The 26919-nt window shown below is 45.7% G+C and overlaps 1 protein-coding gene across 1 annotated transcript in view; it reads left to right on the top strand.

Moving 5' to 3' along the window:
• LOC136614436 (zinc finger protein 585A-like) overlaps nt 1-26919 on the top strand; it is a 66944-nt gene that overhangs the window by 6206 nt on the left and 33819 nt on the right. The window contains exons 2-4 of the mRNA XM_066594116.1: nt 1019-1198; nt 1282-1405; nt 13985-15292. Coding sequence (XP_066450213.1) covers nt 1019-1198; nt 1282-1405; nt 13985-15292 — 1612 coding nt within the window. The remainder of the gene's footprint in view (nt 1-1018; nt 1199-1281; nt 1406-13984; nt 15293-26919) is intronic.

Below are 26919 nucleotides of genomic sequence, written 5' to 3'. Positions count from 1 at the left end.
TCGTTAAACTGGGCTGCCTCCAGGCCTAGTTACCACTTAAGCCACATTAACCAAAGCGATTAATGGGCTTCACCTGCCCTCTTGGTTGGCCATGGCCAATTTTTCTGATGTACATTAGTACTGTTGATACAGCAATTTTTGTGGGCCCTCGCCTACAGTGTAATCAAATTAATTTTTAGCCCACCTGCATTACAGCTGACGTTACATCCGCTGTGTTGGGCAATGCAATGGGATATTTTTATGTACCGCCGGTGGCTTCCTGGCACCCACCCATGCTGTGGGTCCACAGGGACTTGTAAATGCATCTGTGTCCACTTCTAAAGAACCCCAGTCTGACTGGGGCATGCAGTGTGGGCCGAAGCCCACCTGCATTAAGCACGACATTACTACCTCAGCTGTGTTGGGCAATGCAATGGGATATTTTTATGTACCGCCGGTGGGTTCCAGGGAGCCACCCATGCTGTGTGTCCACAGGGACTTGTAAATGCATCTGTTTCCACTTCTAAAAAACCCCAGTCTGACTGGGGCATGCAGTGTGGGCCGAAGCCCACCTGCCTTAAGCACGACATTACTACCTCAGCTGTGTTGGGCAATGCAATGGGATATTTTTATGTACCGTCGGTGGGTTCCAGGGAGCCACCCATGCCGTGGGTCCACAGGGACTTCACAATAGGGAGTTGTACCTGCCTGTGTCTATGAATTAAAAACTGCGGTCTGACTGGGGCATGCAGACACCTTGACAGAATGAATAGTGTGTGGCACATAGGTTCCCCATTGCTATGCCCACATGTGCAGCTCCTGATGGCGGTGGCACAGGGTTATATTTCTCATTGCTTCTGTACAGCATTGTGGGCTATTTTTTTATCAATGTTCTTCTGTACATGAAGTCTCCAGAACTGAAAATAGTATTCCAGATGTGGTCTTACTAGAGCTCTATGCAGCGGGATCACAATCTCTCGCTTTCCACTGAGGAAGGAATACAGAGTTCAGTTCTCTATATGTCTCCCTCCATATACAGGATTACACGATAGTGAAGAAGACATTGGGTGATGGTATGACTCCCAACAGCCATCTCCGTGAGTCAGGAGCATGGAGCAGGAGCCAGAGCCCCATCACAGAGCCTCCCCCTCACTTACCGATACATGAACCGAAGATCCTAGAACTTGCCAACAAGATCACTGAGCTGCTGACTGGAGAGGTGACACTGCTGGGAATGCTGGGAAATTATATAGTAAAGGCACTAGAGGTGTCTGGGTAATGACGGTATCATTGTGTTGTCAGGTTCCTATAAGGTGTCAGGATATCACCGTCTATTTCTCCATGGAGGAGTGGGAGTATTTAGAAGGACACAAGGATCTGTACAAGGACGTCATGATGGAGAACTACCAGCCTCTTATATTACAAGGTAAGAAGATACATACAGAATATATATTATGTTGTACAAATAAAAACATATACACAGCCAGCATATTTTTCAGAATATTTGAAGCACTTTTTATCAAAAAAAGTCCTGGAAGGTTTGTGTGTGTAATAGTCACAAATTAATGGTGAGAAGGATTCATTTAGACATCAGCGACCCGTTGTCTTACACTTGAGCAGGTGCCATAGCTGGGCTTAGTGGTCAATGGTCATGGAGTGACCATTGACCACTAATCATGAGAGTCGGATTGGGGTACCTTGGGCCCACAATTTGAATTGATTCTTTGGGCCCACCCTAAAGCTACATGGGAATAATGCTTGTTGAAGAGGCATAATGGTCCTTATTGACTGCATGCTCTGAGGGGTTAAATGGTTGTGATCATAGTTTAGGTTTTATTCACATTGGAGAAATTGAAGTGTGATGATAAAATGCCCTAGAACACATATCATCTGGGAACCTGTTATGGCTACAGCTCTCACGTTAAGTTGCTTAGTGTACTGTGCTGATGCAAGGCATGGAGGTTCCCTGGTGACTCGAGCATTTTTCAAGGTGACTCATGCTCTGCATAGGGGAGGTTGTGTGAAACACCTAAAAACATCAGAAAGTCATGGAAACACCACAGAAATGGATAGGGAATGGCAGGGCAGCATGCATCTATGCATCTGAGGCTCCCACGTCCCACTATTAAGTCAAATTGGGGGCAAGAGCCTGGCAGTCACCCCCTAACAATTTACTTGGGACAGACCATAATCAGCAAGGCACACGTGCTGGCACATCTTAGCTAAGCACCACACTAGGTGCAACCAAGGCCAATCACCGCATGCAGGTGACACCGCAGCCTCGTCTCCTGGGTTACATGCTGGCATTGCTGTCCAGTCCCCCGCACAAGCCTGCGTCCACAGCGCACACAAAATTTTCCCCGCACAGCGTTCAGCTGCCCTCATGCCACATGCTGGCTTGATAGCCACGCCACCCTCATGTCTATTTATAAGTGCGTCTTGACTTATAAAGGAGGAACCGGAGACACACACTGCAGAGGGTTGGCAGGGCCTGGTAGCGACCCTCTTTGAAAGTGTGGGCAATATCTGGCAATGCTGATGAGAATTGCTGATAAATTAATGTATGATCATAACTCCAATCCCATGCCACCTCCAAATTGTCAGGAGCTGCAAACGTGGGCATAAAGGGGACTCAGATGCCAGTACTTCTACACATCTCCACAATGCAGCAATACTCTGTGTGGGAAGCACGTGAGCGGGACCAGGGTTTAACACCAAAGATTGGTTTGAAGCAGGAGGTGTCGCAAAAGTAGCCACCACAGGTACACAGTGACCCTGTGAAAGTCTCATTAAATCAGTGATACTTCCTGTGAACGCTCCAATCCTGTATTTCGGATAAGTGTGGTAACACGAAACACAAGAAATAATACATGCCGACCAGTGCTGACCCCCAGTGATGCGTGCGTTGATCACACCTAAACCAATCCAGCTGTTTACCACTCAGGGCATTATACGTCAGCGGACAACCAGAAATAGGCAGTGTACAATGAGTTGACCTGTTATACAGCCGGGATGCTTGCGAAAGCCAAGTGCGCACTACTAGGCACAACAAACGTGGGCATAAAGGAACTCAGATGCTGGTACTGCTGTGAACGTCTCATTAATTCAGTTACACTTCTTTTGATTGGTCCAAACCAGCACCAGCACATTGGTTGACCCAATGTGCTGTCAGTTACGGTTCCTTTCATCGCTCCAAAGACTGGATGAACCACGAAGATGTTCCACAGGCCAAACCTGGCACAGTTGCTCTCCTGCACCCAGGACTTCAGCCTCTGCCCACACCCTCAGCAATCGTGGGCATAAAGCGGACTGCTGTGAACGTCTCAGTAAATCAGTTAATGTTGCTTTCATTGCTCCAAGACTGAATGAACCATGAAGAAATTCCACAGGCCAAACCTGGCACAGTTGCATCCCCTCCCCAGGACCTCGGCCTCTGCCGACACCCTCAGCAATCGTGAGCATAAAGTGGACCTGAATGCTAGTACTGCTGTGAACGTCTCATTAATTCAGTTACACTTCTTTTGATTGGTCCAAAACCAGTGTCTCAGACAACTGTGGTAACACGAGAGCAAATACATGTTGACCAGCGCTGATCCCCAGACCCTAAGCCGGAGGAGGTGGCATAATAAGTCCGAGAAACCGTGACTGAGGTAGGACCCGCAATCCTCTGTGTAGGAAGCACATGAGCGGCCCAGGGTCAGACTCCGTCCCAGCCTCCACCTTGTGTGGCCCAATGTGCAGTCAGTTACATAGCTATGGAAAACCCATGTGTACCCACACAATTCATTCTGTGTATGTCTCAGATAGCTGAACACCTCAATGGGAAACCCTTCTGTACCCTACCCAAGTCATTCAGTGTATTTGTGCCAGATAGCTGAACACCGCTATGGGAAACCTTTGTGCACCCACAGCATAGGCAAGCCCATGAAACCCACTGACAGTATTAAATATGAAGAAATTAGAGTGCCCAAAGATGGCAGAGTTGCACCCCCACACAGGACCTCGGACTCTGCCCACACCCTCAACAATGGTGGGCATAAAGTGGACTTGGATGCTAGTAGTGCTGTGAATGGCTCATTAATTTATTTGCGCTTCTTTTGATTAGTCCAAACCGTTGTCTCCGATAACTGTGGTAACACGAGAGCAAATACATGTCGATCAGCACTAATCCCCAGACCCCAAGCCGGAGGAGGAGCTGCATAATAAGCCCGAGAAACCGTGACCGAGGTAGGACCTACAATTCTCTGTGTGGAAAGCACGTAAGCAGGCCCAGGGTCCACTTTGTGTGACCCAACGTGCCGTCAGTTACATAGCTATGGAAAACCCACGTGTACCCACACAATTCATTCTGTGTATGTGTCAGATAGCTGAACACCGCAATGGGAAACCCTTCTATACCCTACCCAAGTCATTCGGTGTATTTGTGCCAGAAAGCTGAACACCGCTATGAGAAACCTTTGTGCACCCACAGTATAGGCAAACCCATGAAACCCATTGACAGTATGAAGTATGAAAAAAAAAGAGTGCCCAAACATGGCAGGGTTTAACCCCGCCCAGGACCTCGGACTCTGCCCACACTTCTGCCCAATTTATTCTGTGTAGGTGTCAGATAGATGAACACCGCAATGGGAAACCTTTGTGCACGCACAGTATACTCAAAGCCCTGAAACATTGCTGTAGCAAGAGTATAGGTGAAACCCTGAAACCTTTCTGTAGCAAGTGTATAAGTGAACCCCTGAAACATTTCTGTAGCAAGAGTATAGGCGAACCCCTCATCCATTTTGGTAGCAATAGTATAGGTGAACCCCTAAAACATTTCTGTAGCAAGAGTATAGGTGAAACCCTGAAACCTTTCTGTAGCAAGAGTATAGGCGAACCCCTCAACCCTTTTTGTAGCAAGAGTATAGGCGAACCCCTGAAACAATTCTGTAGCAAGAGTCCCCTGAAACCTTTCTGTAGCAAGAGTATAGGCAAACCCCTGAAATATTTCTGTAGCAGGAGTATAGGCAAACTCCTGAAACATTTCAGTAGCAAGAGTACAGGCAAACCCCTGAAACATTTCAGTAGCAAGAGTATAGGTGAAACCCTGAAACCTTTCTGTAGCAAGTGTATAGGCGAAACCTTGAAACCTTTCTGTAGCAAGTGTATAGGCGAAACCCTGAAACATTTCTGTAGCAAGGGTATAGGCGAACCCCTGAAACATTTCTGTAGCAAGGGTATAGGCGAACCCCTGAAACATTTCTGTAGCAAGTGTATAGGCGAACCCCTGAAACATTTCTGTAGCAAGTGTATAGGCGAACCCCTGAAACATTTCTGTAGCAAGTGTATAGGCGAACCCCTGAAACATTTCTGTAGCAAGTGTATAGGCGAACCCCTGAAACATTTCTGTAGCAAGTGTATAGGCGAACCCCTGAAACATTTCTGTAGCAAGTGTATAGGCGAACCCCTGAAACATTTCTGTAGCAAGTGTATAGGCGAACCCCTGAAACATTTCTGTAGCAAGTGTATAGGCGAACCCCTGAAACATTTCTGTAGCAAGTGTATAGGCGGACCCCTGAAATATTTCTGTAGAAAGAGTATAGGCGAACCCCTGAAACATTTCTGTAGCAAGTGTATAGGCAAACCCCTGAAACCTTTCTGTAGCAAGTGTATAGGCGAACCCCTGAAGCATTTCTGTACCATGAGTATAGCCGACTCCTGGAAAAATTGGTGTACCAAGAGTATAGGTGAACCCCTGAAAAATTGGTGTACCAAGAGTATAGGCGAACATCTGAAAAATTTACTTACTAAGAGTGTAGGCGAAGCCAAGAAAACTGGTTTACCATGAGTACAGGCGAAGGCCTGAAAGATTGGTTTGCTGTGAGTATAGGCGAAGCCCAGAAAAATTTGTTTGCTATGAGTTTGGATGAAGGCCGGAAAAATTGGTTTGCTCTGAGTATAGGCGAAGTGCAAAAAAATGTGTGTACCAGGAGTACAGGTGTACCCCTGAACAATTGGTTTACCCATGATGCATGGAGAAACACAGAAACATTTTTTAAAAATAGAGCTCGTAGTTGCTTAATTTGCTAACAGAGCCTGGAGGCAGCCCTCTGAAAAAATTTGTTTTAACAGAGCCTTTTGGCCCACAGAAAAATTGGCAGTTCAGCGTGATGACATGCTGTTTTAGGAGGAGTAAGATCCGAGAGGGATAGACCAAGCAACTTCTCCCCTTTTTGGGGTGATAGAAGATGCATGGTTCTCCTGTTCCAGCTAAAAGAATCTTTATGTTCTGCTAATTTCCACCGGTGGAGAAGAGCAGGCTGGGGAAATTCAGCCTTTGTTCATCTTAATGAGTGTAAGCCTGTCGGTGGGTACACTTATTATTGATGATCCCCCCCCCAGCAGCACTAAACACCCTCTCTGATAATACTCTAGTGGCAGGGCAGGCCAGCACCTCCAGGGCACACGGTGTAAGTTCATGCCACGTGTCCAGCTTTGACACCCAATAGTTGTATGGAACAGAGGGATCATGGAGGACGGTGGTACAGCTGGCTATGTACTCCCACACCATCTTTTTACAGTGCTCCCTCCGACTAAACCTGTGGTCACACAGTCTGGCTGGCAAAGGCCTTGAGAGAGTTCCCCTGCCTGTGCTGGACATGCTGCCTGTTCCCTGTGCATCCCCTTCTAGTTGGCCCTCTGAACTACGTCTTCTACCGCTAGCGCTGTCAGATGAAAACTTTAGCATCAGTTTTTCCACCAGGGCCTTGTGGTATTGCATCAGTCTTGTACTCCTTTCCTCTTCGGGAATGAGAGTGGAAAGGTTCTCCTTATACCGTGGGTCAAGAAGGGTGAACACCCAGTAATCCTGGTTGGCCAGAATGTGTCTAACGTGAGAGTCGCGGTAAAGCCAGCCTAAGATTAAGTCAGCCATGTGTGCCAGAGTCCCAGTACGCAAAACACTGCTGTCCTCACTAGCATTATGCTCCTCCTGCTCTTCAGCACATACATGCTGAACATGTACATGCAAGCAGCAAGGATACCCTCTGCAGTTTGGCCAGCAGTCTTTTCCTCCTCCTCCTCCTCCTCCTCCTCCTCCAAAACCCGCTGAGATGTAGACGTGAGGATGGTCTGGCTATCAAGTGACATACTGTCATCCCTCTTCTCATCTAAATGCAAAGCGTCGGCCTTTATACTTAGCAGCTAAGTTCTCAGCAGGCAAAGCAGCGGGATGGTAATGCTGATGATGGCCACATCACTGCTCACCATTTGGGTAGACTCTTTAAAGTTTCATCATCCTCCTCCTCTTCTTCAGCCCATACTCGCTGAACAGATGAGAGGGAAGCAGCATGGGTACCCTCTGCAGTGTGGACAGCAGTCTCCTCCCCCTCCTCCTCTTTGCCCTCCTCCAAAACATGCTGAGATACAGATATGAGGGTGGTCTGGCTATCTAGCGACATACTGTCATTCCCCGTCTCCTGTTCTAACCGCAAAGCATCAGCCTTTATGCTTCACAGCGAACTTCTGAGCAGGCAAAGCAGCGGGATGGTTACGCTGATAATGTGTGCTTCGCAGCTCACCATTTGGGTAGACTCCTCAAAGTTTCTTAGGACCTGACAGATGTGTGCCATCCATGCCCACTCCTCTGTGAAGAGCTGGGGTGGCTGACTACCACTACGCCGCCCATGTTGCAGCTGGTATTCTACAATGGCTCTATGTTGTTCGTGAAGCCTAGCCAACATGTACAGCGTAGAATTCCACTGTGTGGGTGTGTCGCATAGCTGTTGGTGCTCTGGCAGCTGGAAGCGATGTTGCAGTGTCCTGAGGGTGGCAGCATCCGTGGTGGACTTACAGAAATGTGCGCACACGCAGAGCACCCTGCCATGCAGGTCAGACAAGCGGGGGTAGTTTTTCAGAAAGCGCTGAACCACCACATTGAAGACATGGGCCAGGCAAGGCATGTGTGTGAGACTGCCAAGCTGCAGAGCCGCCACGAGGTTATGCCCATTGTCACACACGACCATGCCTGGTTGGAGGTTTAGTGGTGAAAGCCAGAGATCGGTCTGCTTCGTCAAACCATGTAACAGCTCTTGGGTGGTGTGCCTCTTGTCACCTAAGCTGAGTAGTTTTAGCACGGCCTGCTGAGACTTCCCCACCGCAGTGCTGCCGCGCCTCATGCTACCGACTGCTAGCGATGTGCTCACACATCTTAATTGAGAGGTGGAGGTGGCGGAGGAGGAAGAGGGGGGGGGGTATGGAGGAGGTGGCATAATACGCCAGAGAAACCATCACCGAGGTAGGACCTGCTATCCTCAGTGTGGGTAGCACGTGAGCGGTCACAGGGTCTGACTCGGTCCTAGCCTCCACCATGTTCACCCAATGTGCTGTCAGGGAGAGGTAGTTTCCCTGCCCACCAGCACTTGTCCACATGTCCGTTGTTAAGTGGACCTTCCCAATAACCGCATTGGTGAGGGCTTGGTTTTGTATTGCGAGAGACGTGCTGGTGTAGGGTGGGGACACGCACCGGAAAAAATAGTGGCGACTGGGGACCGAGTACCGAGGTACCGCCACCACCATCATGTTGCGGAAAGCCTCAGTTTCGACTAGCCTGCATGGCAGCATCTCCAGGCTGAGTTTTTTACAATATGCACGTTTAAAGATTGTGCATGCGGGTGGGTGGCTGTATATTTTCACTTTCGCTTGTGTTAGCGATAGCTGAACACTGTGCTGGGAGACATAGTTGGAGGCAGTGAAGGACTGTGGAGGTAAAGGTGTGGGTGCAGGCCGGGAGGTACTCGTGCCTGCGTCCTGGGAGGGGGATTGGATCTGTGGCAAAGGTTGTGGCACAGGGGAAGAGGCAGTGGTGTGACCCATAGGCGGTGAATGGCCTTTGTTCCACCTCGTGGGGTGCTTGGCCATCATATGCCTGCGCAGCTGGTAGTGGTCAGGCTGGTAGTGGTGGCTCCCTGGCTCATCTTGGTGCGGCACAGGTTGCACACCACTGTTCGTCGGTCGTCCACGCTCTCACTAAAAAACCTTCGAACACCTAGCCCTCTGCACGGAGGCTTGCCGCGAGGGGGTGCTGTGGGGAACAGTTGGTGGATTATTTGCTCTGGCACTGCCTCTCCCCCTGGCCACCCCACTGCCTCTTCCAACCTTTTCTGCTGCTGCACTTGCCTCCCCCTCTGAAGCTTAGCAAGCCAGGTGGGGTCAGTCACCTCATCGTCCAGCAGCTCTTCCCTCGGACTTACTGCCCTTACAACAACCTCACTGACAGACAACTGTGTCTCATCATCCTCATTCACAAAAAGCTCTTAAGACAGTTGCCAAACGTCCCCAGCCTCATCACTCGGACTTTGGGAACTTTCCAAATGTTGGGCATCGGTCGTGGCAAACTCCTCAGGTGGCTGATGAACAGTTTTTTTCGACTCAGGGCAGGGACCCGAGAACAGTTCCTGGGAGTATGCCTGTTCATAATCTCTATTTTTCCTGGAGTGAGCAGGCTGGGAGGAAGGAGGAGCAGCCTGAGGATTCAGAGGTGCAGTCGCTTGGCCGGTCGGAGTGGACTGCGTGGAAGACTGGGTGTTGGATAAATTGCTGTACGCGTTATCCGCGATCCACGTCAGCACCTGATTGCACTGTTGTGCTTGTAATAAAGGTCTACCACGCGGACCTGCAAAATGTAACATGAAGCTGGGGAGCGGAGAGACGCAGCGCTTTCCTAATCTCTCAATCTCTGATTCACCCCGCCCAGGACCTCAGGCTTTGCCCACACCCTCACTTGGACGTCCGTGTCCACGTGCACGACCTCGACCCTTACCCTTACTCTTCGTTATGTCGGATAAAGGATGGAGCAGGGCCCAAATAAATTAACCCACTGTATAGCGCTGAGAACTGGGGCTAATTCACCGCACACAGAGACTTTTGGATACCAGAGGCTCTATGCTGTGACAGAAAAAATTAAATCGCTGTCTTGTGCTGATACCTATGGGTAATTTACCGCTCACAGAGACTTGTAGATAAGAGAGGCTGTATGGAGTGCCAGAAAAAATTAACCCACTGTATAATGCTGAGAACTGGGGCTAATTCACCAAACACAGAGAATGGTAGATGTGAGATGCTCTGCACTGGCCCACAAAAAATTAACCCACCGTTTAGCGATTAGAACTACCTTCGGCTAAATCATTGCACACAACGAATGGGAGATGTGAGATGCTCTGCACTGGCCCAGACAAAAATTAACCGACTGTTTAGCGTTGAGAACTACGGCAAATTCACAGAACACAGAGAATGGGAGATGTGAGATGGGAGAAAATTAGCCCACTGTTTAGTGATGAAAATTACAACTAATTCACCACACACAGCGAATGGGAGATGTGAGATGCTCTGCACAGCCTCAGAAAAAATTAACCCACTCTGCAGCGATGAGAACTACGGCAAATTCACCGCACACAGCGAATGGGAGATGTGAGATGCTCTGCACTGGCCCAGCCAACAATTAAGCAACTGTTTAGTGATGAAAACTACTGCTAATTCAGCACACACAGAGAATGGTAGATGGGAGATGCTCTGCACAGGCCTAGATGCTTGAAAAAAAAATTGGTGCACTACTGCTCCCAGTCAGCCAAAAAAGTAATGCACACAATGAGGACTAGCCCTAAGAAGGACTGTTGGGTTCTTGAAGACAGGATCCCTTTCCTACTGTAACACTTTCCCTAACCTCTGCCACCATGTGTCTGAGGCGAGCCACGGGCGGCAGCAGTTTAAGTACTCGGCAGTGACCTGATCCCGCCAGCCACTCACTACTGTAGATGTGCACAGGGTTGGCACATCACAGCAGGAAGTGGTAATGCCTTCCCTGCATGTTTAGTGGCTAAAAAAATGGCGCTAAACATGCGGGGAAGGGAAATAAACTTTTCTCGAGTACCACATGGTGCTCGACTCGAGTAGCGAGCATCTCAAGTAGCCTAATACTCAATCGAGTATCAAGTTCAGACGAGTGTGCTCGCTCATCTCTAACGATAAACGATAATTGAACGATAGTTTGTTTCATGTGCATCAGTGAAGGTACAAAAATGAGGTAAAAATCGTTAAACGATTGAACGTTTTGCATTTTAATATTTCAGATTTTAACCCTTTCCAATCCACTGTCTGACGTCTAAAGACATTATGATTGAAGGCTGTACAGCTCCGATATCAGAAGACGTCCATCAGGGTAATCTTTTTGTAGATTACTGGCCGCTCTGTTGTCGGGGGGGCCGGGGGCCTCTCCAGAATGTCACATACTGTAGTACTTGCTCTAGCCAGCAGATGACGCCATTGTATAATGGTAGAAAGAGAAAGCCCCCTAGGAAACCCTGAATCCAAAATTGGATTGCAAAGGGTTAAAGTGCATTGTAGTTTTGTTCTCAACCGGCCTCTCATGGCTGGAGAAATTTAATTTAAAAAAAAAAGTCATTTAACTGGAAATAGCTTATATATAAAACAATAAAAAAAAACAATAAGTGTGCCTTCGCACTGGCTATAAAAGCGCACAATTTTCACGCAATGCGAGAGTGAGTGAAAGTGCGGAATTATGAAACTAATGATTTTCAATGGTTTCCTTCACAGCTGCGATGTTTTCACTGATGCGAAGTTGGGAGAAACAAAATCACAGCATACCCTATCTTTCTTCGTTTTGCTTTTTTTTTTTAAATCCCATGTTTCTTTACGGAGCCTCCTTTTTATTGCATCACAAAGCAGGAACTTGCGATTTTTGTGCAATGCGTTTTTAACATTAGAAAGTCCTATTGACTTTCGCACCGCAAAATCGCACAAGAAGAAACAGCTCTGATGCTCAAAAATCACAGGGAAAAAGTCACGATTTTTGCCACGATATTTACGGGGCAATATCACGATCGCCAGTGTGAAGGAGCCGTAAACCTTTGATTTTGTGTATTTCAAGTTCTGCGCGTGTCATTGCAAATCAAGATTTTGTTATGGAAATTGCCATGCTATGTAAAAACCTGTATGAACCCTGAAGCTAATGAGTAGAGATAAGCGAGCATGCTCGTCCAAGCTTGATGCTCGTTCGAGCATTAGCCTATTCGTTACTCAAGCCGAGTACCACGGGGTGCTCGACAAAAATTCACCCTCTCCTCCCCACATGTTTTCAATAGAGCCGCCGCTGTTGCCAGCGGCTCCATTGAAAAAAATTGTCTGCCGGCACCCCTGAATTGTTTTTCATGGAAGGGCTTTACATATAAGCCCTTCCCTGAAAAACAATCATTTTAGTGTAAAAAAAAACAGAAAACCTTACCCTCCGCTGCTGCTGTGTCCCCCGCGGGGATGATGAACACATTTCCTTCATCCCTATGGGGTTAAATCCTGTGGCATTTCTGCAATTCATAACGTGGCCAAATGCTCATCATTTAGGTGCAGATTTGGCCAATGAGGATTTAAAGCGTATTTGCTTCAAGTTTTCTGCTGTGGAAAGCCCTCAGCCGATATTAGTGCGACCCTAAGAAATCCTGTTTTACTCAATGACATTTTCACTTGAAATATACTTGTTGTGCTGCCATGAACCGATAAATGTATCCATGTGTCAGTATAATATATACATCAGCAAGCATTTAGTCTGCTGTCGCTGCTTCAAAGGATCAACATTTTATTCACAAGCTTAAACTGCATCAACAACCTAAAGTATTTCTAGCCTAAGGGTGGCTTCACACTAGCGTATTTTTCTGCGTACATAGGTGCGCACCCCTGTACGCGCAAAAACACGCGTGTATGCAGGTCCACACATTGTCTTCAATGGAGCCGCGGCTGCTGCTGGCGGCTCCATTGCAGATAATGGTCTGCCGACACACCATAATTGTTTTTCAGGGCAGAGCTTTACATATAAGCTCTTCCCTGAAAAACAAACATTTTAGTGTAAAAATAAAGAAGTAAAAATATGCTTACCTGTCCACTGCTGCCGTGTCTCCTGCAGGGAAAAATAATTCCCTACTGCACCTGCCACATGTGTGACAGATGCGGCAAAGGAATTCTAAAACCCTGCAGGGATGAAGAACACATCTGCCACATGCGGCAGATGTGTTTTTCATCCCCGCTGGGAATAAAGAATTCCCTGCTGCACCTGTCACAGATGTGACAGATGCGGCAAAGGAATTCTAAATCCCCACAGGGAATAAAGAATTCCCTACCACAGCTTTCACAGATGACAGCTGCGGTAGCGGATCCAGTTGCCGGCACTCAGTAATTGTTTTTAAGGGAAGGGCTTTAGGCAAAAGCCCTTCCCTGAAAAACAAGGCAAATTAGTGTAAAAAATAAAAAATATATACTCATCTTCCTTCAGCTGCCCGGGCTCAGCCGCATCCTCTCTGCGCTATCCCCGGCTTTTCAAATCAGTTCTTTGAGCAGGTGGGGATTTAAACTCCCTGCCTGCTGAAAGAGCCTCTTCTGATTGGTTGAGACGCTCAACCAATCGTAGGCAGCTCTTGCCTGTCATTCATTCAGCAAGAGCTGCCTGTGATTGGCTGAGATGCTCTTCATCCCCGCGGAGGACACGGCAGCGGCGGACAGAGTGTATGTATATATATATATATATATATATATATATATATATATATATATATATATATACTTTTTTTATACTAAAATGTTTTGTTTTTCAAGGAAGAGTTTATATTTAAAGCTCTTCCCTAAAAACAATTACAGTGTGCCGGCAGACCATTGACGACAATGCGTGCATTCCCTATTGTGCATGGATGTCCTATCTTTGCAGGCGCACGCCTGTAAAGCACGGACATGTGAACACACCATAGGGAATGCATTGCTTGTAATAGACGCGTGTTTTTGCGCTCGTGTATGCACGCACAAAATAACGCTCATGTGAAGCCACCCTAAGGTTGTATTTACGTAGGTGATGCGGGGCGGCGCCTGGGATAAACTTGCATCGCACATCCCATGGACACACATCATAAATTTGTCTACTTTGTGATTTGAAGATAAAGATATATAATTTAATCTATTTTAATCCTAACAGATAATCCCAGTGAGAACTCGGATGGAAACTTCCTGTTATCACCTAATTATATAGTGGAAGAAGATATTGTGGAGCACTCTTCAGGAGAAAAGCTCACCACCCTTCATTTACATCCAGGAAATCACAGTTTAGATAAGAAGCCATACTTCTGTTCAGAATATGGGAAATGTTTGACAGATAGAGCAAATTGTATTATACATGAGAGAAGTTACACAGGGGAGAAGCAATTTCCATGTTCAGAATATGGAAACTCCAAACTCAAAGATCATCTGACAATTCATTCAGAAGAGAAAACATTTTCAAATTCAGAATGTGAGAAATATTTTACAGGAAAATCACAACTTGTTACACATGAAAAACGTCACAAGGGAGAGAAGCCATATTCATGCTCAGAATGTGGGAAGTGTTTTAAGCACAAACCAGGCCTTGTTAATCATGAGAGAATTCACACAGGAGAAAAAATGTTTTCATGTTCAGAATGTGGAAAATGCTTTACACAAAAGTCAAATCTCACTACACATCAGAGAATTCATACTGGAGAGAAGCCTTATTCATGTTTAGTATGTGGTAGATGTTTTACAAACAAATCAAATGTAGCCTCACATCAGAAAACTCACACAGGAGAGAAGCCATACACATGTTCAGAATGTGGGAAAGCTTTTGCAGGAAAATCAAATCTTGTTAAACATCAGAGGATTCACACAGGGGAGAAGCCGTATTCATGTTCAGAATGTGGGAAGCGTTTTACAGATAAGCCAGATCTTGTTAAACATCAGAGGATTCACACAGGGGAAAAGCCACACACATGTTTAGAATGTGGGAAGAGTTTTACAGATAAGACAGATCTTGTTAAACATCAGAGAATTCACACAGGAGAAAGGCCGTACACATGTTCAGAATGTGGAAAAAGTTTTTTAAGAAGATCAATTCTTGTTATACATCAGAGGACTCACACAGGGGAGAAGCCATATTCATGTTCAGAATGTGGTAAGAGTTTTTCACGTAATTCACATCTTGTTAATCATCAGAGGATTCACACAGGAGAAAAGCTATATTTATGTTCAGAGTGTGGAAAAAGTTTTACAGATAAGTCAGTTCTTGTTAAACATCAGAGGATTCACACAGGAGAAAAGCCGTATTCATGTTCAGAATGTGGTAAGAGTTTTACACGTAATACACATCTTGTTCAACATCAGAAGATTCACACAGGAGAGAAGCTATATTTATGCTCAGAATGTGGAAAAGGTTTTGCTACTTATGACAAATGTATGGAGCATCAGAGCCGTCACCTGGAGAAGAAGCCATTTTGATCCTTTTAATGTGTAAACTGTTTTAAAAGCAAATTTTGAAAGCTCGCATAGAGAAAAATAATCTTTTTGTCTTGAATGTGGGAAATGTACCATATGCTGTTCACTTGTTTGTTGTGGGATGAGCTATAGTATTTAGTGGTACCATTTTTGGATACTTATAATTTTTTGTTACATATTTTGACACTGTGATCCCTCATTGAACCCCCCCCCCCTCACCCCCCCCCCCCCCCCTCCTCACACAGACAAATTCTGGCTTTGCATATTTTTTACAAATATCACAGTGCAGACTAAATGTATATTTTAGTCATTTGTACTAGTAAAGTTTGCATTTACAAATATATAGAAAACAAAAATTAAAAAAATTTCCATTTCAGTTCAGTGTATTGTCAGCCTATTGCACTCTGTGAAATGTGAAGGAAGACTGTATTGACAGCCAGGGGTTAGTGAAGGCTCCCATTTCTGCCATATTATAGGATAGTGTTAATAGCACTATACACTGCAATACAGAAATATTACATTGCATTGTAGAAGTGATCAAGTGGTTGCATTCTCAAGTTTGACAACAAAAGAAAATGTAAAAAATAGCCATGTCTGTAAAAGTTTAAACTATTACATTAAACAATAAAAAAATTGCACAATTCAGTTTTATTTCCCTCTACTTCATTATTTTTCAGTACACTACATGATGAATTAAATGGTCCCCTTAAAAACTATAACTTTGCAATAAAAAGCCCTCGTTAGGCCCCCTACACACTGGCGGAAATTCTGCAGCGGGATTTCCTGCAGAATTTCCGCCCGTGGAAGCTGCCATAGGATTGCGTTCGAAAACGAAATCCTAGGCAGACGGCCGTGACTTGTCTGCGCAAAATCACGCGCAGAAAACAAATCACAGCATGCTCTGCGAGCCCTGCACAGAAATGACACTCCCCCGCCACCGGCTCCAGTCTGCGCATGGGCACATGAAAGATCCGGAGCCGCGGGAGCAGGTGAGTGCTGCGCTGGTCTCTGCAGGGGCTCGGGTCGGGTCCCGCTGCGAGAATTCTCACAGCCGGACCCGGCCGTCTGCAGGCGGCCTAAAGCTAAGACTTTTCTCACACAGGCGTTCGGCAAAGTGCTGCGGTTTTAAAGGAAATCACAAAAAAAGGGGATATATGCTCACCACCACACTCCGACAGGCACCCGCTTTCAATTCAGGCTAGATCCTCACGTTCAGCGGCAGTACTACTGTACAGTCCAACATGGCAATCCATGACAGGTACTCATGAAAAAGCGCTGCTTGTATGTGAGAATCTTTTGCCTTTATTCTTCAGTGTCTATATATATATATATATATATATATATATATATATATATGCATGTCAGATTCAGAGGACGCATTTCGTTTTGCAATGAACCTTGGTCACCTAGTCCATAAGGATACATCACTTCCTTTTATACCAAATACAATTAAAACATAATTAAAAACAAGTAACAGCTGACATTTAACTCCTGCTCCTCCGGTTTAAAAGAGAACGCTTGTATTCCAATGCATAATAGCTACCGCATAATGATACTGAATATCCCACATGATATACTTCACCAATGTTTATATCTATAAAGTTACTTAGCATTAGTAGCAAAAGGAATAATAACTTAAAAAGATTAAATTCTAGGAAAGCTTATAAATATGTGATTATATAAAATAATAAATAAATACCATAAATTCTAACAATAGCTAGATACTTAAAGGAGATGTCTCGAGGAAGCAGTGAATTTTTTTTTTTTGCCCAGTCCCCCTAATTAAACATACATTACTAATTACCCCTGTAAATTACTTTCCTGGCTGGTTTCTACTTACCGTTCCAGCGTTTCAGCAACTTATAAAACTTTTTCCCAAGATGGCCGCCAGCTCTTTTCGCATCGCTTGCTGTAGCCCGACGTGCGCGCTCCCGAGACGCTACCAGCTGTGTCTCCATGGCAACCAGACGCCCCGCAGCCGCCGACCGGACCCCTGGAGTGAACACCGCCGACCTGTCACCCACCGCCAGGCAGAAGGTAACCGGCGCAGCCCCCCCCCCCATCACAGCCCCCCCGGCCCAGCGACAGCCCCCCCCCCGGCCCAGCGCTAGTTCCCCCATCACAGCGGCAGCCCCCCCGGCCCAGCGACAGCCCCCCCCCCCCCGGCCCAGCGCTAGTTCCCCCATCACAGCGGCAGCCCCCCCCCGGCCCAGCGCTAGTTCCCCCGGCGCAGCGGCAGCCCCCCCGGCCTAGCGACAGCCCCCCCCATCACAGCGGCAGCCCCCCCGGCCTAGCGACAGCCCCCCCCCCATCGCAGCGGCAGCCCCCCCGGCCTAGCGACAGCCCCCCCCCCCATCACAGCGGCAGCCCCCCCCATCGCAGCGGCAGCCCCCCCGGCCTAGCGACAGCCCCCCCATCGCAGCGGCAGCCCCCCCGGCCTAGCGACAGCCCCCCCCCATCGCAGCGGCAGCCCCCCCGGCCCATCACTTACCAGGACAGCTGGACGGCGGGACAGCTGGGCGGCTTCTCCGGACAGCTCGGCAGCTCTGCACCTTCCTCTAACAGAGGAAGGTACAGAATGGCCGCTCCAGCGCGCTCCCGAGCAGTGACAGCTCGTCTGCGCATGCGCAGAAGAGCTGTAGCGGGGAGCACACTGAAGCGGCTCGTGCTGAATGGAGAAGACCGGACTGCGCAAGCGCGTCTAAAAAAGCAAGCTGCCGGCGAATTTAGACGGAACCATGGAGACGAGGACGCTAGCAACGGAGCAGGTAAGTGGAATAACTTCTGTATGGCTCATATTTAATGCACGATGTATATTACAAAGTGCATTAATATGGCCATACAGAAGTGTATAGACCCACTTTGTTTCGCGAGACCACCCCTTTAAATATTATCTGAGTTGCGATAAAAATATATAAATTGTCACTATAGAAATATATTAGAAACAATCTTTTCGATAATACCGAAATTCATTTATATTATAAATAATGATAAATTCATAACAAATTAACTGTATATAATAAACAGAATTATCAAAAAATAAATAAAATTGAACCCTAGTAAATAGCAAAAAACAACAACTATTTATTATATTTAATTATTCTTGAATTATTACCTGGGAATTAAATATTTAATAAATAGACAAAAGATCTGACCTGTAATTCTAAACCTATAGGAAACCTAGTATCCAGGTTCAGTATTTAATATGCTTCTCGCTTATATATCTATTCTTGGTTTACCCTTAATTTTCTACCTTTACGTATTATCTCTATGCCATAAAATATTAGTGTATCTATATTCTTGCTATGTTTATCTGCAAAATGGTTTGCGGCACCAGAGCTGCCAAGGTCCCCATTTTTAACATAGCGTAAATGCTCCATGATCCTCGTTTTGAGCATACGAGTGGTGCAACCGACGTACTTCACACTACACGAAGTGCACTCGATAACGTAAACCACATTAGTACTCTCACAGTTAATATAATTATTGATGGACAAATATTCCGGCATATTGCTATTACTAAAGCTGTATGTCTTCCTTGTTCTGCTGCTTGCCCCACATTGTGATTTGCCACATCCAAATGAGCCATTGTGTTCCAGCCACTGTGAGCCTTTTATAGTGGGAGATTTAAATAAATTAGGTGATAGGGTAATGTCTCCACTAGAGATGAGCGAGCATTAAAATGCTTGGATGCTCGTTACTCGAGCCGAGCTTTTTGTAATGCTCGAGAGCTTGTTTCAAGTAACAAACCCTATTAAAGTCATTGGGAGACTCGAGCATTTTTCAAGGTGACCCTAGTCTGCATTGTTTTCAATGGAGCCGTGGCTGCTACAGGTGGCTCCGTTGAAAACAATGGTCTGCCGGCACCCCTGAATTGTTTTTCATGGAAGGGCTTTTCATATAAGCCCTTCCCTGAAAAACAATCATTTTAGTGTAAAAAAAAAACAAAAACCTTACCCTCTGCCACTGCTGTGTCCCTCGCGGGGATGAAGAACACATTTCCTTCATCCCGCGAGGAAAAGAATTCCCTGCTGCACCTCTGCATTCTTTTTCAGGGAAAGGCATTACATATAAGCCCTTCCCTGAAAAACAATAATTTTAGTGTAAAAAAGATAAACTTACCTCTCCACCGCTGCTGTGTCCACCGCGGGGATGAAGAATACATCTGCGCATGCGGCAGATGTTTCCTTCATCCCTGCTAGTAAAAAGAATTCCCTGCTGCTACATCTGCCACATCAGTTGCAGATGCAGCAGAGGAATTCCAGATGAGGTTTGACTAAGTAAGAGTAGAGAGATGATTACCTTAGATGATCTATGCTTCTCTTATTACATCCCAGAATTGTGTTTGCCTTTTTGGCTGCTGCATCACATTGTTGACTCATGTTCAGTTTATGATCTATTAATATGCCGAAGTTTTTTTCACATGTGCTACTGCTTAGCCCAATTCCTCCCATTTTGTATGTGCTTTTTCCATTTTTCTTGCCCAGATGTAGGACTTTGCATTTCTGCTTATTGAATACCACTCTGTTAGTTGTTGCCCACTGTGCAAGATTTTCTAAATCTTCTTGAATACTCTTTCTCTCTTCCCTAGTGTTAACTATCCCTCCTAGCTTTTTGTCGTTGGCAAATTTGATCAGTTTCCCATCAATTCCCTCCTCCAGATCATTTATAAAACTGTTGAACAACACTGGGTGTAGAACAGAGCAAAAAAATTCCATGCAGGAAAAAGTGTAATCCACGCTTGCTTGCAGAGTAAAACTTGTAATCTTCCTTTATTTAGTCATATTTAAAATTGCCAGGTATACACATCTCTAACCAGATGCGTATCGGCTGCACAGAGCCTTCGTCAGTGGTATAAAACGGTTGAACAACACTGGGTGTAGGACAGAGCTTTGTGGTAACCCACTTGATATATTCTTCCACTTGGATGTGCAGCCATTTATGACAACTCTTTGAGTAAGATGACTCAGCCAGTTGTGAATCCACCTAACAGTTGCCTTGTCAATCCCATATTTGGTCATTTTTTGAATAAGCATGGTATAAGATACTTTGTCAAATGCTTTACTAAGGTCAATATATACTATATCCACCACATTGCCCTGATCAACATAGTCGGTGATTCTGTCATAGAAGGAAATTAGATTAGTCTGGCATGACTTGTTTGTTACAAACTAATGCTGGCTCTGGTTAATTACTCCATTTTTATCCAAGTACTTGCATACATGCTATTTAATAATTTGTTCAAAGATCTTTTCCAGTATAGAGGTCAGGCTCACAGGCCTGTAGTTTCCTGGATCCACCTTCTTCCCTTTTTTGAAGATAGGGACAACATTTGCCCTTTTCCAATCTTCTGGGACTTCTCCTGTTCTCCAGGAATTTTGAAAGAGTATCCTAGGATGTAGTTCATCAGGACCTGAAGACTTGAATTCATTTAAGCTAGCTAAGTGTTCCCTCACCATCTCTCTGCTTATAGATAGCCTGCATTATTTTATTCCCCCAATAACACAGGGAAGATCAGTTGATGTTCTATCTACTTTCTGAGAGAAAACAGATACAAAATAGGACTTTAAAAGTTCAGCCTTCTCAATATCATTCTTAACCAATTCACTATTTTCATCTTGTAAGCATCCAACGCATCTTTGACTTTTCTTATTCTTTTGACATACCCTCAAAATCCTTTTTTATTGCTTTTGGCCTCTGTTGCAGGCCTCAATTCATTATTAGCTTTAGCTTTTCTGACACTTGCCCTATAGTTTCTGCAGACCGCATTATATTCTTCTTTAGATATTCCCCCCTCTTTCCATTTGCTAAACATATTTTTCTTCCTTTTTAACATGTGTGCAAGTTCTGTGTTCATCCATCCTGGTCTCTTCATGGTTCAAAAGTATTTTATTAACTGCATCGGATATTACAGTACAGCCACAGAAATAAACATGTTACAATCAGGACCAACCCGCCATCCCTTCTCTTAATAAATTCCACAGCCGCCCAACATCCCGTACAGATTTTGTAAAAAACAAAACATAATGTAGCAAATCACATTCCCCTCAACTAAATCACTACATTCCATTATTTGGGAGTTTAAAAAAAATAATGGTAAGAATATCTAGAAATTTAGAACATGGGAAAGACCCATAAGAAAAGAAAAAGAAAGGAGAGAGGAGAAGATGAGAAAAGGGGAAGGAAAAAGGTAAGAGAAAGAGTTAGAGAAGTCTGTCCAGTCTGAGAACGCTCTGCAGGCAATTTCGCCAGCATATTGTCTTTGGTAACGGGAGTATCCAAGCCGTTTAAAGAGCGGCAGAGCCTTCAAGCAACCACGTATCAGGTGCAACCCGGAACTGCAACCACGCCACCCAAGTGTTATAGAATTTAGAGTACCTCATCTTATCTTTGGCGCAGAGTTCCTCCATTTGTTTTTAATTATCCATGGCTTCCAGTCACATCAAACGCGTTGGGAGAGTCATGGATTTCCATCTTCTAGGGATGATCTGCCTTACTGCCAGTAAGAAGAGACGCAGCAAAGAGCTTTTTGTATGTGACAGTGACCCCGGGATCATGGTTAGCAATGCCAATTCAGGGGTAAAGTTAATCGAACCTTTGCAGGTAGCTGTGTACAGAGCTTCCACCTCTCGCCATAGTGGTTGAATTTGCATGCAGGACCACTATAGGTGGACAAAGGTCCCCTGTTCGCGGAGACACCTCCAACAAAGATCCGAATACTGGGGGTATATTCTGGCTAGTCCCACCGGAGTCCTATACCATCGGATCAGGATCTTACAGTTAAGCTCCTGAAGTCTGCTGGAGGTGTTCAACTTGTGATGCCTCTGCTGATAAATCTATCTCTAGCTTTCTTTCCCAGGTCTGCTCCGGGTTCTATTTCCACCCGACGTGTCCATCTCTAATAGTAGTTTATAAATTGAGGAAATGGTTATTAGGGGGTCGGGATTTGACATACAAATCTTCTCAAAGGTTGTAATTGTCTTCCCCAATTGCTGTAAGCTGCCCACAGATCTAACATAGTGGCATAATAGCAGGTACTGGTACCATGCTCCGGCTGCGGGATCTCTTCCATCTAGTATCTCCTGCATAATGTCCTGAATCCCTGGAACTGAATCCGTCATCCCTGGGTCTATGGTTGCCCCAGATAAATCGCATAACTAGCCGTTGAATCCGCGAGAGGGATGCACCTGTTAGTTTTACAGGAACTGTTTGAAAGATGTACTGGAACCTGGGGAGGGAATTCATTTTGATTGTGTTTATCCTTCCAAACCAGAATAATAGAAGAGTTTTCCATCTATCTAAGACCCTTTCGAGAGCTGCAATCAGTGGGCATAATTTTTTTCAAAAAACTTATCAGGGTCCACTGTTATAACCGTCCCCAGGTACCTGATCCCATCCCCTCTCCAGGCAAAGGGAAACGCTAGTTGTAGTGATTCCATGTCTTTCCCGGGCAATGTCACATTTATTAGCTCAGATTTGTTAAGATTAACTTTGAAGTTGGACAATCTGCCAAACATCTCAAATTTTTTCAGTATACAAGGGAGTGCTACTCTAGGGTTGGTGACATACATCAGCAGGTCATCTGCATATAAAGCAACTTTATGTTCCATCCGACCTATCTTGACTCCCTGTATATTACGATTTGCTCTCAACGCGATCGCCAATGTCTCCATCACTAATATATAAAGGAAGGGAGATAGAGGACAACCTTGTCTAGTACCGTTATTGATCCTTATTGGCTGGGACGACTGCCCATTGACCCGCACCCTAGCGGCAGGGCCATGATAAAGAGCCAAAACCCTACCCAGAAAGCGCGGGCCCATGACCACCATCCGCAGAGTCGCTTAGAGGAACCTCTAATTCACCCTATCAAATGCTTTCTCAGCGTCTACGGATAGCAGGCACAGTGGGTCCCCTGAGCGGCGTGCCCTGGACACGATGGCTAATGTTCTGATTGTGTTGTCCCCTGCCTCCCTTCCGGGAGCAAATCCCACCTGATCTCTATCTATTAGTGAAGGGATAAGTGGTCTCAGACGGGCCGCTAGCATATCGGAGTAGATCTTGGTGTCGACATTTAACAGTGATATAGGCCTATAGCTGCCGAGGGGTCCTTTCCAGGTTTAGGGATGACTGTTATGGTGGCCTGTAGGGCTTAAGGAGGGAATGGGCACTTGTGTGAAACAGCGTTGATTGATCAGTGTCTGATTAGGTAAATAAACGTTAGCGATAGTAAATATCTCCGTACTCAGCTGAATTTTACAAACAGATAGTGCCCTTCGGTGCCGGCCTCCGACGAGAGGAATTTTTGTGGAAATTACTTGTGGATGGCGATAGATGTGCCTCCTGCTTTTTTCCGTGGATGGGGGCTATGATACCAAGTTGCGTAATGGTGGTGCTTGCAGCTAGGGATACTTCCCGTTTGGAAATGAGTCTCTTGAAATAATGCAATCATTATGCACTGTTTGTGTAGATAGTCTAGTATCTGCCCCCTTTTGGCTGGCTTTTTTACGCCCTTCACATTGACGGTGCCAAATGTAAGGTTAGCCATCATGTGGTTGCCATGGGATATTCTTCAGAAACTGGACATACATGAGATGAAAAGTAAAGGAAAATATGAGAGTAAAAAAAGAAAACAAGGGTAGAAAAGAAAAAGAAAATTGTTAACAGCGCAAAACGGCCGTGACGTGGTGAATCGGAGACTCTAGCGAATCGCCAGATGTCGCACTTCTTTGAGTGACTTATCACCCAATAGGGAGAGTGAGAGCGCATCAAGGGTATAAAGGCCCCTCCGGCCACACCCACCCAAAAAAAAATTAGACAACCATGTGACCTCAGTGAGGTCTCCAATAATAATGACAATAAACCCTGTACACCAACAACCCGGCAAAATTGAATAACCTTAAAGCATCAGGCCATTTCAGGGCCGAACCCTCAACATAGGTAGGCAGAAAGAAACATTGCATCCCTGAACAGAGCCCCACCCCTCCCTTGGCAATGGTGGAAGAAGGGGAGTCGGCTAGGGACAGACCCCCCCAAATAGAGTGTGCAGCCATCCGTCAGATGTTCTGCTCTGCAAAACCCCTTTTCCGGGGGCAAACACTATTAGTCCTTTAAGACCTGAGAGTCACTATTAATGTGGCGTGGTCTCTTCCCCTGCGGCTCTCTCGCTGTCTCTGAGCTTGAGCTTGTCACTGTTCTCGTATGGTTTGCATGAGCAAGTGGGGGGCAGAGGGGAGACACTATTATAATTGGGGCCAATATAAGGGACACTATTTCTACTGGAGCTATTGTGGGGGTCACTATTACTACTAGGGCTAATATAGGGAACACTTATTACTGAGGCCACTCTGCACATGGCAGCATACCTCAAGCTGATGGTAGGGTATGTTTACATGTGAAATGAATGCTGCAGAATGTCCGTGGCAAATTTCCATATCCAAAAACACCTGTCAAAATCTGTACTATTGGATCATACCATGTGGCGGTCCGCCTCACCTCCTCCAAAGGCTTCCTGCTGTCAGTGCTCCCCCGCTCCCAGTGGCTTGGTCAGATGTGCTGCCGCTGGTCAGTTGATGCTGGTCAAATGAGGCCAGTACAGGCCGCTTAGAACCGGAACCCTTGGAGCGCTGACAGCGGGAAGCCTTTGGAGCAGGTGATGGGAGCCCCGCATAGTGTGAAACCAGCTATGGGTACGCAGCTGATTCCCAGTCAGAACCTGTACCAACACTACAGATTTTGAGTGTTTTTTGGATATGAAAATGCTGTGGAATTTCATCCGCCATATAACATTCTGCCTGTTCTGCACATTGCTGGGAATTGGTGTTTATGTCTGTCCTTCACCCTCCTCACAGATCACAGGAGCCCCGTCCCTCCTGTCACATCACCGGCATCACAGAGCCTTCATCTGCCACTTCTCACTTCTGAGCTCCGTCCCTTATATACTGATCACATGATGGTGACATCATCACAGGTCCTTCAGCCACCACTTCTACTCACTGCTGAGCTCCGCCCCCTTATATACTGATCACATGATGATGACATCATCACAGGTCCTTCAGCCACTACTTCTCCTCCTCACTGATGGTGATGTCATCAAAGGTCCTATTGCAGTGTAGCAGGTCCTAGTTCCTGCTGTTGTCTCTGTTATCAGCCAGAGGATATATATACACATATACACTGATATCAGCTACATTATATTACAGTATCAGAGCTCTGCATGTGACTCCAGCCGGCAGGTAAGAGACGCCGGAGGGGTTGTTGCTGGTGGTGAGGTCAGACATGTTCTCTCTGTATCCGTGTAGTCGGCCGCCTCTCGGACACTTTACGGATCGGCGCTCTCCACGCGGTTCTGTGTTGTGCGGCTTCTTTCAGTTCCATCATTTGCATGTTGGTGTCGGCTTTAATCCAGCGTGTTGTTTGGCGGCCGGGTCTTCTTTTACCGCTCCAAGCATCATCCATGTTCCTAATGAATTAGTTCTCATTATGTGGCCGGAGTCATTATGAGTACGAGAGTCTCACATTATTTACACTGCACAGTGAATGCCATTTAAAAGAAAAAATAAAACATATCAGAATTGCAGGTTTTGTTAGTCTTGCTCTAGGAAAAATGGGGGAAAAAAGTGATCAAAATGTGATATGTTCCTTAAAATTGGATGAATGTAGACGAGCGTTCACCTAGCTAAAAACAAGACCTTATAGAGCTCAGTTGGTGAAAAAATTAAAAAGTTATGGCTCCTATAATGTATTGAAAGAAAAAAAAAAGATAAATTAGTTGGTCATTAGTGCACAAACAGTCTTCATCACTAAGGGGTTAACTGTTGGTATCAGTTGTTAAAGATCCTCCTGACTTTCTGCCACAAGGTTGTATCATCTGCAGATCTGAGATTATTGATGTTTCTTCCACCGATCTTGACTCCGATGTTGGATTAGTCTAAATTACATTTCCACAAGATTGCCTCTGCATACAGGTTGAACAATGTAGCCTCGACGTACGCCTTTCCTGATTCTGAACCATTTTGTGTTCCCATTGGAGGTCCTGACTGTAGCCACTTAGTTCACAGCTAATGACTGTATGAGTTGCCCCAGATGTCCCGGGATTCCCATTTGTCTTAGACATGGCCACAGCTTCTCATGTTCAATGCAAAGGAAGGCTTTGCTGTAATGGATGAAGCATATCTACACCATGATCCATCAGAGATTTACAATTTGGTCTCTTGTCCCTTTTTCTTGGTGAACCCCAGCTTGTGCGTCAGGGAGTTTCCATCCCACTGTCGCTGTCATGCGTTTTTGTATAATCTTTAGTAGGATTTTGCTTGCATGGGATATCAGGGCTATTATTTTGGTTACGAAAACTGACCGTACCCAATCTTTTGGCCACAACTTGGTTTCTCAAATCTTGTGACAAATTGCTGTTAGCATCTGGACTGGCAGGGGATTGGGCAGTTCAGCAGGTATGCAATCGATTCCAGGGGCGTTATGATTTGGTAGCTGATTCATGACCCACTCCACTTTATCCTTCAGGATATCAGGTTCTAATTCTGTTAGGGTGGTTTTACATCTGCGTCGAACCTCCGGTCAAAGATCCCATCATGGATGCGGCTGAAAATTCCAGAAGAAACAGCCAGGAAG

This window comes from Eleutherodactylus coqui, chromosome 1, assembly GCF_035609145.1.
Source record: "Eleutherodactylus coqui strain aEleCoq1 chromosome 1, aEleCoq1.hap1, whole genome shotgun sequence".
Lineage (NCBI taxonomy): Eukaryota > Metazoa > Chordata > Amphibia > Anura > Eleutherodactylidae > Eleutherodactylus > Eleutherodactylus coqui.
Note: the sequence above shows the minus strand (reverse complement) of the source record. Positions and strands in the feature narration are given on the sequence as shown.